The sequence below is a fragment of the Equus caballus genome, chromosome 25 (genome assembly GCF_041296265.1).
Source record: "Equus caballus isolate H_3958 breed thoroughbred chromosome 25, TB-T2T, whole genome shotgun sequence".
In the NCBI taxonomy this organism is placed as follows: domain Eukaryota; kingdom Metazoa; phylum Chordata; class Mammalia; order Perissodactyla; family Equidae; genus Equus; species Equus caballus.
In genome coordinates, this window is record NC_091708.1 from 13686468 (window position 1) to 13705713 (window position 19246).

Below are 19246 nucleotides of genomic sequence, written 5' to 3' on the forward strand. Positions count from 1 at the left end.
GTCCCTGGATTCAGCCATGCCTGAAGATAGCCATCTCCAGGATTTTTCAGTCATGTGACCCAGTTAAGGTTGGGTTTCTGTCACTTGCAACAAGAGTTCTAAGCAATACACCTACCAAAGGCCAGGTACCATGCTGGGCAGTGTGGCTATGACCACAAAGAAAATGAGACCTCATCCTGAAAGAGCTCATTTTAGTTCTAAGAACCCCTGTGTTGAGACATAATGCACAAACCATAACATTCATTCTTTTAAAGTGTACGATTCTACGCTTTTTAGTGTATCACAGGATTGTGAATATACTAAAGTGGCCGCCGCAAGCACTTTCTATCTTGCATTGACAATGACCAACATGTGCTTGCCCTGTTCTCCCCCTCGCACCAGCTGCCCCTCCTGAGCCCAGGGCTGTCTTTTCCTCCTTTCTGCAGCACAGCAGCTGCAGCACAGCAGCTGCAGCAGGCGCTCGATTAATGCCTGCTAAGCTGAACTGAGACCGCCTCGAAAAGCTCGGCCTCCATCCAGCCGTCGTCTGGGTCCTTTCTAAGGCACAGTGAATGAGAGGACAGATATTTGGCAAAGCCGCCCAAGTGAAGGATGTGCTCTCTGAGCCCCAGGTTTTCTCAGCTGGATCCCTCATCAGGGTGGACTTCCTGACAGGTGCACACCCGGAATGTGTCCACTGGCTCCCTGAACTTTTCCTAAGTTTATTACAGGATAACTTAAAATAGTAACAACTGAGAAAATACATAAATCCAACAAGAGGGGAAAGATTTAGCACGTCCGGTGCACCTATGGGATAGAGTTACAGCTGCTAAAACTCATCTTTGCAGACAGGATTTGAGGACGTGGGGAAAAACCCATGACACAACGTTAAAGGAACGGGACAAATGTAAATATAAAAGGGCACATAAAGTAAGGTCTCAAATACATAAAAGAGTAAACACCAGCAATGCGAAGGGAACAATGCTAATTATTATCTTGGTGTAGGTGGATGATGGGCAATTATTATTTTTTTCATGCTTCTCCATAGTTTTCAATTTTTCTAAAATGAACGTTACTTTAATCAAATCAGAGAAGCCAATGTTATTTTTAAACTCATTCTTTGGTTATGATTTAATTTTATTAATGTGGCTACCAAGGAATGAAAAACAACCACATGGAGAACATTTCTGAATCCCCTGCAAAACTTTTTTGTAAAAAAGACATTGTCCCTCAGATTCTTCTAATCAAACTTGTAAGTTTAATCAAAAATGTAATCCAGGGGCTGGCGCTGTGGTCGAGTGGTTAAGTTCGCGCGCTCTGCTGCAGGTGGCCCAGTGTTTCGTTGGTTCAAATCCTGGGCACGGACATGGCACTGCTCATCAAACCACGCTGAGGCAGCGTCCCACATGCCACAACTAGAAGGACCCACAACAAAGAATATAATATAACCACGTACTGGGAGGCTTTGGGGAGAAAAAGGAAAAAAAGAAAATCTTTAAAAAAAAAATGTAATCCACATGTTTACCCTTTTACCTTGACTGCCAGGAAGCCCAGAGCTAAAATTTAATACTCAAAAATGCACGAACAACCTTAGCCCAGGTTCTTGGTACAGTAACTTCCACGCTTCTGTATGGTTTATGATGCTTCCTTTCCTCTGTATTTTCAGTCATCGTACCTGTATTTTTATATACTCAAATCTTCCTTGAAATACATAAAGAAGTATTTGCTGAAGTGATTTGAGGTACCCCAGAGAAAAGAGGTCCTGGCTGGCAGGTGCTCTGCTGGGATGTTTCATTTTTACAAACGCACGGCACTCAGTGGGCCTTTGAACAATCTATCGCTATTCCAATTACACTAGAGGGTTAGTCTGGATAAATGTATGCAGGAGACCCCTTATTGCGACAGACTGTCCCAATGATCGGATTAACCCATTCCTTGCGAAATTTCTACTCCTTCAAGTCTGTGTTGACTGGCTCGTCACAGTTTCTGGCCACTGACTGACAGCAAACGTCAGCAAGTCAGCCCAAATTCATTCACCACGTCCATTGTGTCTTCAAGTCTGCAGACAAGTGACACAGCCAGAAGTGGTTAGGGAATCCACACAACCCACAAGGACAGCCCGGGCCTCAGACCCACTCATGTCACGGTGGATTTTGCTCCAGTGACCCAGACTGATCTTGCTTTTACCTCGGCTCAGAGAGAACGCACCTCCACTCTAAAGACAGGCCACTTGAAAAAATCAAGTATCATATCTCCTGTGCCTTCTCCCAAACGCGACATCTCATGGCAGGAGATAACACATTTATTGGATTGTAAGCCAGAATTCCTTTTTTTCTGGTGATAACTTCACTGACTCTTCGTGAGACTTCAAAAGCAAGAAAAACAAATAAGCAGTCTTAATATTTTCGTTGTGACCATTTTATCACCTCCAAAGTCACAACGTCTTGTGAATCCATGCCAGAGGAAAAGGAAGGAGGGAGGCAGGAAACATTTATTAAGCGCTTACAGCATGCCAGACCGGGCACTGGTGGCTGAGCCGGCCAGCTCAAGGCATTTTCCACTCTGGCCTAACTCCCTTAAGCTCACATCACCGGCCTGCAGGGGACATATAATAGTCCCACTTTTTCAGATGTGGAAATCTAGGCTTAGAGAGATTCCACACCTCCATCAAGGTCACCCAGGGAGAAGATAACTGGTCCAACCCGATCCAACCCGGCCCAAAGCGCACGCTCTGAGCCCCTCCAAAGGCCAGGATGCTTCCCTGTTTGGAAAGGCCGAGCTCGGGCCTCCTTCCCACCCTCCCCACACATCCCCACCACTGAAGGGCCTTCTGCCGGCCTCATCCTCTCGACTTCCGGCCCTCTCGCTCAGAAAGTCATCAAGACACACTTGGAAAATAAAACGTAAAAGCTTCAGCCGGCACCCTGAAGCCATGCGCCCATCCTTGTGCGGCCACAAACAAGCCCATGTGAAATCTTTTTCAGAGAAGCTTTCTGAAGGGAATAAACGGGTGATGAAAACATTGTGCAGCTGACAATATCTGGTGATGATGCAAGCAGGGCTGCCCTGTCTACAAACGGTTAGGTCTCCAAAAGACCGGCTCTCCGCGTCCCTTCCGAAAGAATATATGTATGTGCGGAAGCAACAGAGGGACGGAGCGAGAAGCCACGCCGCGGTATGTCTCACCGCCCTGCCCTCTCCATTCCTGTGCGCTGGACAAGTGCCCCCAAGAACTTGAAACGTTCGGGCAAAGATGAGGGCGATAAGAATGTCATTCGGAAACGGTTCCAAACCCGGGGTTGCTCTGCACAGCCACCAGCTCGCATCCTCCCGGGGCAGAGGAAGCCTCTCGCTGGCAGCAGCCTGAGCGAACTGCCACCAATGCCACCCGTTCCTTCACCTTTTATTTACAGCGCAGAGGAGGCTCGTTCATCAGGGAAGGGGGGAGGCGGGGAATAAGATGCAATCCAGATTTCTGCTCTCTCTCCGGGGACGAAAAAAGGGTCAGACGGAGACGGAAGTGGAAGCCGTGCTGCAGGATCAGTGCGGCGGCGCGACCCTCCTGTCCGAGAGGGTCTGCACCCGGGCTCCAGCAGAAGCTCCCAGGGAGCCCCGGGAAGCCGGGGTCAAGCCCAGCGCCTCGGAAGAGGCGCCAACCGAGGGTGCTGCACAGGAAATCACTGCCCCCTGCAGGCCGCGTCGCAGACGCTGCGGCCGGAGCGTCGGGGCTCCCTCGGTCCGGAAAAACTCGCAAACCCGACCACGCGCGGCCGGCGCTCGCTCCTCCAGGGCCCCTCGGCGCACCCCAGCCCCGGGCTGGCGGAGGAGGCTCGCGCTGCGGCTTCAACCCGAACCCAAGCCGAGGGTGTGGGGAGGGGGCTTGAGATGGGAAGCTCTTGGCCCTTCGGCTCCCCTGAGAGAAGGAGGCCGGGAGGGCAAGCCCCGCGGCTGCGCTCCAAGTCCGAGCTTCAAGTCTGCGCCCGGAGAAATTGCGCCTGCAGCCGCAAGGCCCACGGCAGCCGCGCGGCCGGACACCCCCGCGCGGCCGGGGCGAGACCTGCTGAGGTCCTTCTCTGAGCAACTAAACCGAGGGGGAGTCTCCTCCCAAAGCTGCTCCGGCTACAGGCAGCGCTGGGCACATCCAGGCGGCAGCGCTGCAGAGCCGGCGGCCCCACACCTGCCCGCGCCCTACGGCTCCGAGCAGCTGGCGCGCACCATGCGCCCAGCCCTGCTGCGCGCTCCGGCCCCTCGGGTCCCAGAGCCCTCCGGACCTCAAAGCGCGGCGGAGCTTTCCTGGGGGCCTGCGAACAGGCCCGTGGCCTCTGTAGCCTCGGGTGGCCCAGTTTGCAGTCAGTGCGCCTGTTCCTCCCACTCAGCACTCCACAGCCCCACCAGCGGGACCTGGGCAGGGGCAACCACTGCAGGCCTTTTGGGGGTTCCAGTCTCCACTCCTCTGATCAAATGAAACCCTAGTCTTCTGTCCCACACCCTACACACATACAATCCCAGAGGTGGGAGATGCTCAGCAAATCCTGGCACCAGCTATGCTAGCTAAGCCTGGCGGGACCCCGGGGGTGAGCACCGAGCACCAGCCCGCGGTGTCCTCGGCAGGCACGGACGGGTCAATCAGGGCTTACCTCTGTCCAACACTCCCTCGCCCGTCGCCCCCCACAGCCCCGACGGCGCGGGCAGCCGGACGCTCACCTCGGTGTCGTAGAGCCGCAGGTCTAGGAAGTAGGGGCGCAGGAGCGACTCGTTGCGGATCTGCTCGATGGCCAGTTCCACGGCAGGGAGCACGCCGCGCCCGATGCTGCCCTTGGCCACCTCCTTGGTGAGCGGCATGAGGCCCATGATGGAGAGCGGCGGGCTGCTGGGCGGCGGCCGGGGGGCGCCCCGCGCCCAGCCCCAGGCCCCGGGCGCCAACGGCAGGAGCAGCGGCAGCAGCAGGAGCAGCAGCAGGCGCGCGGGTGGTGGTGGCGGCGGCGGCGGCGGCCCGGGCTGCCCGGAGCTCCGCGGGGAAGCCATGCCGCGCCGCGGGCTGCGGGCGCCGGCTCACTCGGCCCGCATGGCCTGGCCCGGCCCGCCGCCCCGCGCCAAGCTCTCCCCGCGGCGCCCGCGCAATGGCGCCGGCCCCGGCCCCGGCTCCGGCTCGGGCTCCGGCTCCTGCTCGGCTCAGAACGGCGGCGGCGGCGGCGGCAGCGGCGGCGCCCGTGACGGATCAATCACGCCGGGAAGGGGTGGGAGCGAGCGGAGTGCGGGAGGCGGGGAGCGAGCGAGCAAACGCGGAGAGGGGGGCCGGCGTCTCCGCGCGCGCCTCTCCCCGGCGCGGCCGCCTAGAACCGGGCCGCCTCCGCCCGCCCCCGTGCGCGCTCTGAGCCGCTCTCCCGCTCGGAGCTGCTCGGCGACAGCCCCTGGAGCCTGGCCGGGGGGAGGGCGGGCGGCAGGAAACGCGGGAGGCGAAGGCGAGGCTGCTCAGCGGCGGCTCGGGCCGCCTCCGGGGACGGGGACGGGCCGTGCGCGCCGGGGGAGGGGGAGGCGCCGGCGCTGCGGCGGCCGCGGGGAGGGCCGCCTCCCCAGCACACGCACACACGCGCCCCCGGCCCTCCGCCGCGCAGGTTGTCGCTGCCCGCCGACCGTCGGGGACCTGAGCGCCTGGGGACAGCGATCCGAGGACAGAGGACTGCGTGCTGGCACACGCAGTGGCCGCCGCCGCTTCGCCCAGCGCTTCCTGTAGCACCTGCACGGTGGTTTGGGACTGCTTCTCGGAGGTCTGGCTGGGAAGGTCTGGGCTGCGAGCGCGCCACGGAGGCGTCCTAGAGGCACCTGCAGCCTATGCTCTCCTGCACTGCGCCGGGCCCGGGGGACCCTGACCGGGTCGAAAGGGGCAGCTCAAGACGCCGCCTGCGCTGGAACACGCCTTGGTGCTAGGGTGTCCAGCCCTTAGGGCCTAGGCTGAGAGCGGCTCCCCTTCCCCAAAGGGCAGCGCCCTTCGCCAACCCCAGAGGAGCATGGGGTCCTCACCTCGCGTGTGCTACCGCCCCCTCCAGGCATTTGACCTCTCCACGTCCCCACGCCCAAGGGCTCCGCCCTAGAATTCTCCCGCGGGTCTGAGCACGGTCCTCAGGCCACAGCGGATCCGTGCTCCCCTCGACTTGGCCCTCCCTCTGCCGGGTCGCACTGGCTGCACTGCTAACCTTACGCAAAGCAGCCCTGTGATCCAACCTAGACCGCTGGGCCCCGTGTGCCTCTCGGTGCTTGAAGAGTAGGAATTGGAAAAATTCCAAGGAATGATTACTGAGGGGGACACAGTAGGACATCAAATCAGAAAATAGCCGTGAGCCTGAACCAACCGTTATGGGCCATATAGACGACCTTGTAACAAGGTTGGGAGTTAAACCTTCACTGAACACTTCCTACGTGCCTTATAATGTAGTCCTCACCACAGCCGTATGACTAAGTACTGTGTTTATCATCCTCCCTTTACAGATGAATACACTGAGGCTCAGAGAGGTTCCATAGCTTGTCAAAGTACACAGAGCTACCAAGAGAGGACTGGAACCCAGAGCCAGCAGGAGCTCTGTAGAGTACAGTGGGAGCCTGGATGGGGAAGAGCTTCGCCTGCGGGAGGGGCACTGCCCTAACTCTCGATTGTTCTGGACCTCGATTCCCTTGGGCATGTGGTGAAGGAGTTCACAGATGATGTCCACAGACTCGCTCTTCTGGGCTGAGGCAGGGGCAGCCCTGTATGACAGGCTAGGTTGTCAGGAAGCGTGTGGATCGACAGAGGAGGCTGAGCCCGACTCCTGGAGAGTACCTTGGACAGCTCCAGGGGAACCAGGCCAAATTCGCCCTGCCCCAGCTCCTCTTTCTAGGCTTCTGCAGACACCAGCTACATCCCCGGCTCCTCTGAGCATTTCCTTCACCCGAAGCCAGAGGGTTTGCATGGGCCGAGCTCACCTGAGCATCTCCACCAAAAACCTGGTCCAGAGGATGATGGAATCCCCAGACGCTCACTCAGCTGGTGTCTCACTTGACATCACAGACCTCCTCTAGTCACAGACTTCTGGTATCTGCCATTCCTCAACCTCTCAGCTCAGGTTTCTGAATGAACATTTTCACTTTTTTTCTTTTTTTCCCTTAGTCATTTGTGTTTTCCTTGTAAGCCCTGCCAATATGGAGTATCCGCTAACACCTACATCTGGGAATAAGTCAAAAGCTGGGATAACTTTGCTTGACATTTACTAAGTGGTTGAAGGCCCTGCTTGGCAACCTGCCTTTCAGCCCCTCTGTTTCCACTAATGGGGTGACTTGGCCCGAGACACGTGGCCTAGGACCAGCCCTGACCCGAGGAGCAGGAGCCTCAGTCTCCATCAGCCTGGCTCCAGGCCAGTCTCTGAGCTCATACCCCATTTCTGACGCCTGGGCAGCCCTCTGCTTCCCATATCCTACCCTGGCCTGTGTTCCAGTTTGGGTAACTGGATCCCTGGCTTGCTTCCTGGGACTGGGTTCCTGCCTCGGTCACCAGCCTTGAGTTTCTGTTCCTCTAGAGCTGGAGTCTAGCCTCTTGGTTATAATAATCATTCATTCCTTCAACCAATGTTTTGCAGCATCTACTGTGTGCTGGGCAGTGTCCTAGGAGCTGAGGATGCAGAGATAAACAAGCCAAACTAAAACCCCTGCTCTCATAAAATTGACAGTCTAGCAGAGCAAGAGAGACAATAAACAGAAATAAGAAGAAGAAGATATTTTAGTATGTCAGTTTAGGAAAAGGGCTAAGGAGGATGGAGATGGACAGGGTGGGGCTGCAATTCGAAATAGGGAGGTCACAGAAGGACACACTGAGATGAGTTTTCAGCAAAGGCTTAAGGAGGTAAGTAAGCAAGACATGCAAATAGTGTTCCAGGTGGAGGAACGGCAAGGGCGGAGGCTCCAAGACAGGAGTGTGTCTGGCATGTTCAAGGGACAGTCAGGAAGCCATTGTGGCTGGAGTGGAGTGAGAAGGTGGAAAAGCAGTAGGATTCAAGGTCACAGGTGGGTGGGATCAGATGGGACTCAGGCATTGTGAGGACTTGGGCTTGCCCGTGACGAAGTGGGGGACCACTGGAGGGTGATGGGTGAGGCAATGACATGATTGGATCTATTTTAACAGGATCACTCTGGCTGCCAAATGATGAACCACTGGTGGGGGGAAGGGTGGGAGCAGGGAGACGGGTGAGGAGGGTGTTACAATAAGCCACGTACGGTGCCAAGAACCCGGGTGCAAGGAGGGGAGGTGGTGAGAAGTGGCTCGCTTAATAATTGTTCTTCTTATTATTAACGGGAATAAAATGCCTTGGCAGATGCCAAGCTCAGGACTGCGGTAAACACGGACTCCCATGGGCTCATCTACCTTACAAGAGACATAGAAGCAGAGACTTTAGAAAGCAAGGTGCTCAGGGTCACACCCCAAAAAGGCGATAAAACACGAATGTCAGCCCAGGTCTGTATGGCTTGAATTCTCATCTTTTCCCCACTTCCTGCCTTCTTAGCAGGTCCCATCTCCCCCGCCTTCTCCCTACACACAAGAACCAGAAGCCAGTCTCCAAACCCTAGCTTAGAGGTTGGGGCTGCCTGGAAAGATGACGTCCATTCACTTTCTGGGGATTCTGGGGGCTCCATGGTTCATCTGGCTGCCTGCCAGCAGGACACCCATCCCTTTGAGCAGGATCCCGACACTGGGAGGCTAACCAGGCCTCCTCCGCCATCTGACCTCCTTCCATATTGGGCTGGACACCCCTCGCCACACTGGTGCCAGCAGCTCACGTCAGCCCTCCTGCAGCTGCCTCCTCCCAGGCACTGGGTCCAGTTTCCAACTCCTGTTCCCAGCCTGACCTGTCATCCATGCCTGCCTCCACTCTAATCCCCAACATCAGGAAGGTCTTTCACTTTTTCCTTTAAAAAAAATACCATAAGCCACCTTTGCAAACATCTCCCATGTATTTCCTACTCATGTTTACATTGAAATGTTTCTTTCAACCAAGTGGCTCAGCTGGTTTTTTTAAAGTACATTGTTTGTTTTCATTTCGTTTTTTTAATGGAAAAGTTATGAATGATGGTTCCAAAAAAGATTAGCTGAATGAATCTAAGTTGCTTTTCCTTTTCACAAGGCATGTTTTTTAAACCGTAAAATTGGGTTTCAGGCATCAAATGTGGTCTGGTGACACAGTTCGAGTAATAATAATAGCTACCATTTATTAAACACCTACTTACTCTGTGCCAGACACCTTAGTATGCATCATCTTCGTCTTCAGACTGCCTGAAAAATAGATGTTAGAGTCCCAGTTTTGCAAATTATGAGACTGAGGGCCAGACGGATTAAATGACGTGCCTCATGTGGTCCTCAGCAGGGGCAGCCACGGGGCCCAAGCCCAGTCTGGCTGACCTCCGACTCCTGCACGTGCCTCGACTCCACACGCTTCTCCTTGGAGATGCTCTTCGACCGAGGAGGAAACAGTCTGCAAGAGGTGAAGAATGCTGCTGAGGGTCAACACCAGAAACAGGTCAAGTGACTTGGCCAGGGTCCCCCGCCGAATCAGATGAAGCTAGCTCTCCTTCTAGGTTATCAGGGAAAGCGTCTGTGACTAGACCCTTCCGGAGTCCATGCCCAGCCCGGCGTGGGCAGCAGAGCCCGGAGCCTCCTCGTCTGTCCGTGCTCCTCGTATGGTCTGACGACAGTGGAAGGGTGGGGAGTCACCTGGCTCCGCGTCGGCTGGACAGGTCCTGAGCAGACACAGGCGGGACATCTAGCTCCTAACTGAACCGCCTCCAGAAGGACACAGACTGACAAAGGGGCCCAAAGCCCCTCTCACTTAGAGGTTTCAAAAACATGAGACCTTTTACAAAGGGGATGGTAGATAGACAAGAGACACAGTTCAGGAACTGGGCCTTAGATGGGGAAGTCTCCGGTCCAGCCACTCGCCAAACCGTAGGGACAGTGGTTGCGTTTTGGGGTCAGGGAGTCTTGGGTTCAAATTCTGGCTTACCAATTATTAGTGGTGCAACTTGAGGTCATCCTCACCCTCCTGCGCTTCAGCTTCCTCCTCTGTGAAGTGGGAATAAACGATTTCTCGTTCACAAGGTGATTGAATAATCATCACAACAGCTAATAAGTATTGAGCACTCACACGTGCTCATGGCACTGTTTCAAGCATTTCTCATGTATTTCACTCCCTTATTAAGATAATGTCTATAAAGTACTTAACACAGTACTAGGCACCTATTGGGCATGCAACCAATAATGATAATAATAATGATAATAATAATAAATATACCACCAGAGGTGACAAGATCAGTGCTTCCTGAGGCTCCCGCTCCATTATTCGATCGCTGGGGGTTTTGTACCTTATCTCTCAGGCTCCACGGAAGCCAGCCGTCCTCTGACTTTCCCTCTGGATCCCGATCTTCTGCTGGAGTCCTTGGTGCTCCCCTCGCCCACAGCAGCCCCTCCCCACTCCCGCTCCCAAGCAAGCCTTCTCTTCCTCAGGAGACGTGTCCTCAGATTCCTCCGCCTTCCCTGGCCTCAAGGCCTGAGTCAGCTCCTGGCTCTCTTCAAAGGTGATATCCAGAACGGACCACAAACCCTCCACACGGGCCAAGCAGCACGTAGAACAGCAGGGCCACCCCCTGTGCTCGGGCCTCTGTCCCCGCTGTCCTTGCCGTCCAGAGTTACCTGCGTTTTGCCAGCAGCCACATCACCTCTTCGGCTCATAGGAAGCTTGTGATTCTCCCGGAGCCCAAGTTTTCATTTCTGTGGAGTTGTTGTGCTGTTTCAAACGAACAGCAAGCCAGATCTCTCTGATCCTCTTTATCAGCAGTTTAATTCGGGGCCTATGTACAGGATTGCAGCATTCTGTACGTGGGTACGTCCGAGGTTCCAGCCTGTTGAGGGCATCCCGCATCTTGGATCTCTTTTCTCTCATATTCACCGTCTCTCTCAGTTAGTGCCATTGTTATTAGACAATCTGATTTTCTTTCCTAACTGGAAGCATTGGTCAAAATGCTAAATAGGAGAGTCCCAAAGACACTGTTTTGTGACTGCCCACGCTGGGGGTCAGCTGCCCCCTCTGGACCTGTGACCAAATCCACTGAAAATTCCTCCAACTTCCAAATCCTGCAGCCCACAGTTCTCCATCTTGCACTCCAAAATATCATGAGAACCCTTGCCTGAGCCCTTGCTGAAACCCCGATGCACACTGTCTCCTTCATTTCTCTGACCTGCCAGACTAGTAACTCTACAAATACAGGCGGCGGTGGCTGGGCTGGTTCTTGGTGAACCCACACCCACTCCGAGGGACCACTCCTCTCTTCTCCGTGTGATGAGACATCATTTGTATAATCAGTTCTTCTCCAGTGTTGCTGAGGGTCAACACCCAAATCCCCTTTTGCTGAAGTCACCCTGTTAGTGTCTCAGAATATCACAACTCCGCTGCATCCCCCACCACCCAGCCCTTCCTTTCACTCACCTCCCGGAGATCCTTAGATGCTCTCTCTGGAGCCCACCCAGTTTCCCACCCTGCCCTCACAGATGCTTCACGGACCTGGAGACGTGGGCGCATCGAAAGCATCTAGGTCCCCTCTGAGATTCTCTCCATCTCTCATTTTCCTCTTAATTATGCTCACTATTTCTGTTTGCTGGTCACTCTCCACTAGAACATCTAGTGCGTCTCTGTCACAGGCCCAGAGGTGAGAAAATTCTATGTTTTCTCCATGACCCACACGTGCTTGCTCCAAGCGCAGCCTACGGAGCCTCTGGACTGGCCCGTGACTCGTTCTGGCATAGAGTGCCTGCGTGTTCCAGCAGGTCCCTACATTCTAGACCCCTATTTCCAGTTTCTCTCCATGGCCCTAATTTTAGGGGAAAGGGACTACCGATATTGAGCTGTAACATACATACAGAAAATTGCACAAACCGTAATGCACAGCTCAATGAATTTCCATGAAGTGAACACCCTCATGTAGACAGCACCGAGAACCAGAACATTACTGGCCCCTCCAAGCCCCCGTTGGGTCCCTGCCAGTCACTACCCTCCGTTGAGGTAACCACCATCCTCACGGCTCACACTGTAGATTGGTTTTGCCTTTTCTTGGTCTCGATATAAATGGAATCACCGTCTGCCCCCTTTTGTGTCTGGCTTCTCTCACTCAACACTATGTTTGTGAGATGCATCCGGATTGTTGTGTGTGGCTACAGACCTTCTGTTCTTATAGCTGGATGGTTCCCTCAGCCTTTTACAATCTGACTTCCTCACATGGAGCCGTGTGCAGCCCCTTGGTCTTCTCGCCACATCTCCACCCTGGCTGGTTGTATCCCTGCCTCTGGTCTTACTCTTCTCTGACCCGTCCTTCATCTACCCTGTCAGATTAACCTTTCCAGGGCTTAGCTCTAATCAAGCCTCTCCCCACTCAAAACACTCTATAGCTCCCTGTTGTCTATGGGGTCCAAACTCCCAACACCAGGAATATAGGCTACTTATAATCTGCCTTCGATGGCTCCAGCCTCAGCAACCAGCTCTCCCTCCCCACCCCTTCTATGTTCTAAACACTGAGAACATCTTAGCCAGTCCATAAACATCCTGCCCTTTTCTGCCTCCATACCTTTGCCCATGCCGTTCCTTCAACCTGGGATGTTCTTCCTACTCTTTCTCCCACTGGCAAACCCCTTCAAGACCCAGATCAAATGTCACCTCCCCTTGGGACGTCTCCTCCAGTCACTCCAGCAGAAATAATTGCTACCTTCTCTCAGCTCCCATAGGAAGGCTTGGCTCATGCTGAGAGATGTCGCTTATCACTTCTTTAAAAGCTAATTACCACGGTTCACCCCTGCTAAGACACACATTTGTATTCATCTCTGGAGTCAGGATGCACCTTATCATTGATGGTATCTTATATTTGGTAGTATTTTTTTTTCTTTCTCAGTGATATATAAAATAATGCTGTCTTAGGGGCCGGCCCCATGGCTGAGTGGTTAAAGTTCCGTGTGCTCTGCTTCAGCTGCCCAGGTTTACGAGTTTGGATCCCTGGTGCGGACATACTGTGGAAGCATCCCACATACAAAACAGAGGAAGATTGGTGCAGATGTTAGCTCAGAGCTAATCTTCCTCAAGCCAAAAAAACCCAAAAAAATTGGCAATAGGTGTTAGCTCACAGCAAATCTTCCTCACCAAAAAAAAAATAATAATACTAATAAAGCTGTGTTAGATTTAGTGAAATACTTCATTTTTTATCTCAGCATGTTCTCGAAAGACTCTTGGCGACACACTGCATTGTATGGTCAGGTCCCTACACCTCTGAGTCCTTTCCATGTGTGAGCACACAATATGTGTTTGTTGAATGAATAGGTGTGTATTATTCCTTATTACCTGGACACCTTCTGCACGTGTTCTACAGTGGGGCAAGGAGGTGGCACAGGGAAGCCCTCTCAGTGTGGCTCTTCAGGAGCCTCCTCACAAGGAGGAGGGGATTACCCTTTCCTCCAGGGGTGCTGAGAGCAGGTGACAGTAGGGGAGGGCTGGAGTCAGCCCCAGAGGTCTCGCTTCCCTGCAGCTGGCATAGCTTGGGGGGAGAAAGGTACAAAGGATTAATTTAATGCCGAATGCTGGATCAGCAAAGCAAGCTTCAATTGCAACATTCTTCCTATCAGGTAAACATGGTTTGCTTTCCAAGGATCTGATTTATGCCTGGTTTTCAGGAGCACACTACAAAGGACACAGGACATGCTCTGCCCCCAATCTTATCCCAAGCCTCCCTCTTTGAATAAGAACAGCGAGTCTTCTCATTTGCTTTTTTTAATCAACCCTCTTATCCCTCTACCCCTCCCCCCATCCAGCTCTATATTCTATTAAACAACAAAGGACACTCTAGAGAGGCTGGCATCTGACTTCAGCGATATTTTATTCTTTGCCCGTTTCTTAATATTCCAGCCATTCAAATTTCATAGGTGATTTTAGTAAGATCCAGCATATTCTATTGCTTTTTACATGCTTCTTAAATTTAGAAATACAACACACATTGTTAGAGGCTTTGGCATGACCCACTTTATATGATTAATGGAACTGTCTTCTCGTGATATTGCGCCAAGTGATACGAGCACAAGTGGGCGGATACCCCCTGACCTTGGGTGGATCTGAGTCTAGGTTGAAAGACTTGGTGTGGAAGGAAGTGGCCCCTGTGTTCATTAGGGACCCTGAACAAGGTAACAATTTTACGGAATCTTTTCCAGATTTTGGTCTGTTTGATAAAGAACTCACTATATATACCAGGTGTTGCTTTCTGTTGGATGGTTTTCTTGGGTGTTTCAAGGACACGGAGCTTGCCAGGCCGATGAGCATGATAAAGTTCAATTGCACGGCCATCTGGACTTCCTTGGGGAGCTTCTTTGATTGATATCTTTATTTTGTCAGGATCTTGGAAAGCACTTAATTCTTTTATACAATGTTCATTATCTTTTAGCAAATTAGATGCCTCTGGGAATTTTCTAAATTCCATTCTCTTTCAAAAGATGAAAACAATCACTTGCAGTGTGAAAACAACAAATAAAAAGTTTCTTGCTCTAAGAGCCGTGACCTCTGGCTAAGAGGACCAGGGGTGGGAGTAATGGAGGGGTGCAAACAGATTTATTTCTCAGCCTATATCCTTCGGGACTGTGGGAACTTTTCCTACCATGCGCATGTATTCCTTTTATTAGAGAGAAAAAGTTTCCTGTATCACTTTGCTCTTTGTTTTGTTATTGCTTTTGGTTCTATTTTTCTCCCTCTTGTATTTTGATTTTAGGAAGTTTAGCCAGAGGATGACTCAGTTCATTAAAAAAAATCCAACAACAAAACAACAAAAAGATGAAAAAAAAAAAAACCACACAACTTGTGGTTTCTATCGTTTACTATTGCTTCTGCTGTTTCAATTTTCCTTTTATCTATGATTGGATGTTTTTCAATATCAGATTTAATTTTGTAACAGAAACAAAATATAACCCTTATGTCTCTAAAAAACAAACTTATTTGGGGAGAGTTAGGGACCCGTTAGAGAATCTGGGGGAGCAACAGATGCCCTCTGCAGAGGAAGACACGGACACGGCTTTAGGGCGGGGCCCCCAAACACCTGTTCAATGCAATCTCTTGCGCCATGCCCTTTACATATATCAGCTCATTGATTATCTCATTAACAATTCTGTGAGGCCTTCTTGTGCCCATTTTACAGAAGAGAAAATGGGGTCTTAGAGAGGTTGAAATGATTTGCCCAAGACAGCAGAGCAAAAGTGGCAAGCTTTGGGCTGTAATTCTGGACCCAGGGCCAGTCTTTTCCACCACACCACGGCTTCACGGTTAGCGAACTGTCGATTTTCTAGCTTCTCATATTGTTTTGGTTCCCTTGCTCAGAAGTGGGTACCCAATGCCTCATGTTGTCTTCTTTGCCGTTTCTTTTGGCGAGGTCCCCTGTGGCTGGATGTTCGTCTCCAGACATCACCTTACGCCGGGTATGAGTCTCCAAGGGGGTCGTTTGACTTACCGTCACCTCGGAGGTCCTCAAGGAACAACCCAGAAGGGAGTCATAGGGCCTGCAGTTCAATCTTCCTCATGTCAGCACCCCGGCATGTGACAGCACAACCTCTAGGGGCCAGGAAGGGAGGTGGGGCACACGGTGGAGGGGCAGAGACACGGGAACAGCGTCCCGTTCCCAACATGCTGGCCCTTGGGAAGCCCTTTGGCTTCAGCTTCCTCTTTTTTTTGATTGGCACCTCAGCTAACGTCTGTTACCAATCTTATTGTTTTTTTCTTCTTCTTCTTCTTTTCCCCAAAGCCCCCCAGTAGCTTCCTCTTTTTAAAATGGGATGGCTGATGACCATGAGCAATTTTAACAAACGTATCGAGCACTTAGCATGTGTCTGACCCTGTTCTTAGCAATTTATAACGAGAAAGGGGCAAAACTGGGGTTCTCACCTGGGTCTGAAGGCCTCCGGGGCCTTCCGCCCTGTTACCCTATCCCCGACTGTGACACCAGACAGGCCTCCCTCCCTCCATGATGGCAGGAGATCAAAGGGATGTGAGAAGAGATGCCACACTCTTCCAAATAGCGCTTTTCTCTATTTTTATGAAAATTACTTCTTGCCAAAAGTCTATATTTTTAATGTTCATGAAAATGAGAGTATGATCAGTGAGAAATTAATGTTCTGTGGCTATTCTAGGCATTTATTTGTCTCCCAACCCATGAAGATAACTTGAACTACGTTGGGAGAAATCTCACTCATTCAGGGGTCATTGCCTCCCTAACTCACTTAACCAGAGTGTTACCAGGGCTTGCTTTAATTTTAAAATCTCTCTGCATATGTGTGTTCGGGGGATTGACCCAACACAGAGAGCAGGACTAGCATCCCTCATCTGATGATCAGATCCACTTTCGTACTGGCCACTTCCAGCTCCCTACTAGCTCAAACATCCCAACTTTGTGCCTTTGTACACGCAAAACCCTCCACCTGGAAATTCCACTTTCTCCGTGGGGCCAGCCCTGGTCGTCCCTCCAAGGAGATGACTCCTCTGTCTCCTGAACACTCAGCCCTTGGCCTCCACCTCCTGCAGGGCACTGGGCACAGCCAGCCTCGCACCATCCCTGCTGACGCTCAGGGTGGCCTCTCCACCAGGCTGCGTCCATCCTTCTCTGTTTGCTCTTTAGCGCCCGCCAGGGCCTGGCAGGTAGTAGGTCCTCAGAGAGACATCTGTTGAAACGCACTGAGGATGCCCAAGACTCACCTCCTTCACTTTCTATCGTTTCTCAGCTCACAGAATCCTCTGGGTCAGATGCATCCCCACTCCTGCCTCCACGTCTCTGTCGTTCTCAGCTTCTCTCCCTCTTCACTTGACGCCACATGTTTGGGAAATCTACTGCTGACATCACAAACCGCTCCAACATTCTGCAGCTTATTCCAGCAGCCACTTTGCTTATAACTGTCACCTGGGCTGGGCTCAGCTGGGCAGTTCTTCTGCTGGTGTTGACGGTGGTCACTCATGTGGCTGCATTCAGTTGACAGGTCAGCCAGAGGTTGGGCTCAGCTGGGGAGGCTGGGCTGTTTCAGATTCACTATTTCTCCAGTGAGTCCTGGAGCTGCTCCCTTTCCATTTGGCCTCTGCACGTGGTCTCTCCAGCAGGGTAGCCAGAGTTTTTATGTGGCAGCTCAGGACTCTGAGAGGGCAAAAGCAGAAGCCCCAGGCCCTCTTACGATCTGTGCCCAAAATTGGCACAGTGTCACCTCCATCACGTTCTATTGGAAAGCAAGTTACAGACCCAGCCTAGATTCAAGATCAAAACATCACGGATAGCAGGAGAGATCAGGGCCACAGTGTCACAGATCACCACAGCACACATCAGGGCTGTGTGAATCTGTCTGTCCCCCTCCCATGAGGGGACCCCTGGAGGGCAGGGGCTGTGTCCCCAGAGCCACCACAGTGCCCGACACAGAGCGAAGGACTTAGTGGAGAAGGAACACGAGGGAATTCTCCAACAGGGGTCCAGAAACCTGGGCTCTGGACGAGCTTTGCCACAGCGTGACCTTGGGCCAGTCCCTGCCCCCCTCTGGACCTCAGGCTCCCCATCTACCCCATGACAGGTGAGCAGACCTTTAAGATCTTTCAGGGGTTAGCTGACAGTAGGTGACTCCACCGGGCACAGTACTGAGCACGGCCTGTGCCCCAGACACAGCCCACTTCCGGCTGCTCCCTGTTTTCAGGCCTCCGTTCCCTTTCCTATGTCGTTCTCTCTGGCTGGACTATCACTTCTCTTTCCCACTCATCCTTTCAGGACATAATGTACATTGTTTTAAACCTCACCTGCAGACGGTGAGTTACCCGCCTCCTCGGCTTGAGACACACTCAGCCTCCGTTCCATGAGAGGCCTTCTCCTGTTTTGGTTTTTCCCTTCATCTTTAATCCCTGTCCCCCTACCCCCACCATGGCCACTCCTGCAACGTACCTGACACAGGCACGTACTATCTGTCCTTGTGAAACACCTGTTCCCGAGGCAGCAGGGCCGCGCTCCCTCCATCGTCCCGCTTTCACAAACAACTCTCTGTAGATGGGTTGTCCTCCTCTCCGTGCGCACCTGCAGGAGAGCCGCTCGAGGAGTTCACCGAGGACGGCGACTGAGGGAGCACAGGGTGTGAAGTGGTCTGACCACGAAACAGGAACTGCTCGCATGTTAAAACAAGGGGCTCACAGGCAGGGAACTGCTGACTCAGGGAATGAAAGGGCGGAGAAGCTACATGGGGACGGTGTGTTCGGGAGGGCAGTCTGAAATTAGCAACGGGCAGGAACTGCTACCTTCCCCAGCTCGGGGGCCCAAGAGAGGAGGGGTCACCTGGTAGAGCTGGAGTCATAAGTGACCTGCCCAGCCACAGCTGACTCCCTGGAGGAGGTGCAGATGCTGCTTGGACATGCCACCTGAGGCAGAGAGAGAGGAAGAGAGGTGCCTGGCTTCTCCCTCCCTCTGCCCTCCAACCCCCGTGAGTGCCTCTCGGTGGAAGTCCACTCACGAGAAGCCTGGGAAACGCAACCTCAGGGACCAGACCCCATGACACAGAGCAGAGCAGAAGGACAAGCAGCACGGATCTTAGGGCACACGAGCCTGGGGCTGGCACCTCAGCAGCACATCCCCAGTGTCACTAAAATCTGCCAGGCTGCTCTCCAGATGGCTGTGCCAGTTTAACACGCCCATATGCTTGCCAACACTTAGCATTATCCAACTTTCCAATTTTTTTTTTTTTTTTTTTTGGTGAGGAAGATTCACCCTGAGCTAACATCTGCTGCCACTCTTCCTCTATTTTGCACGTGGGATGCCTCCACAGCATGGCTGACAAGTGGAGTCGGTCTGTGCCCAGGATCCGACCCTGCAAACCCAGACCGCTGAAGTGGAGTGCAAGGCACTTGAATCACTCGGCCACAGGGCTGCCCCCTCTGATTTTTTGAATTCATGGGTATAAAATGGAATCTTGCTGTTGTAATTTGCATTTCTCTCAATTACTGCTGCCGCTGAGCATCTCTTCATGTACTTGTCAACCATTCAAGTGTTTGCTTCTCTAAAACTGCCTCTTCTCGGTTTGCAAAGATTTCTTTTATAATCTGGCTATTAATCCGTCAGATTTAGATAGTGCTAATATCCTCTCCCTATCTGTTAACTTGGTGACCTTCACTTAAAAAGAAGTCTTTAACTTTCACGTGGTCGAATCTATTATTATTATTATTAGCTT

General features: G+C 52.5%; 1 protein-coding gene and 1 long non-coding RNA gene across 5 annotated transcripts in view; both read right to left on the reverse strand.

Moving 5' to 3' along the window:
* Positions 1-5425, reverse strand: part of GABBR2 (gamma-aminobutyric acid type B receptor subunit 2) — a 330747-nt gene extending 325322 nt beyond the window's left edge. Inside the window, exons 1-2 of one of the 3 annotated variants that reach the window (XM_070251235.1) lie at positions 5091-5425; positions 4684-4987 (exon numbers count right to left, since the gene is read on the reverse strand). In XM_070251235.1, the coding sequence (XP_070107336.1) occupies positions 4684-4830 (147 nt within the window). In that variant the 5' untranslated portion in view covers positions 4831-4987; positions 5091-5425. Of the gene's footprint in view, positions 1-4616 lie in introns of all 3 variants that reach the window. The other 2 variants (XM_023629734.2, XM_070251236.1) reach the window with 2 other exon arrangements.
* A 3604-nt stretch (positions 5426-9029) lies between these two features.
* LOC138920768 (uncharacterized) lies at positions 9030-16902 on the reverse strand. Of its 2 annotated transcripts, none has more exons than XR_011432536.1 (3): positions 16758-16902; positions 10002-10060; positions 9030-9473 (listed from the first exon to the last, which is right to left on the reverse strand). It is a non-coding gene; the product is annotated as an uncharacterized lncRNA (long non-coding RNA). The 2 variants fall into 2 exon arrangements; XR_011432537.1 differs by having other exon boundaries at positions 9188-9738.
* Between the last annotated feature and the right edge of the window lie 2344 nt (positions 16903-19246).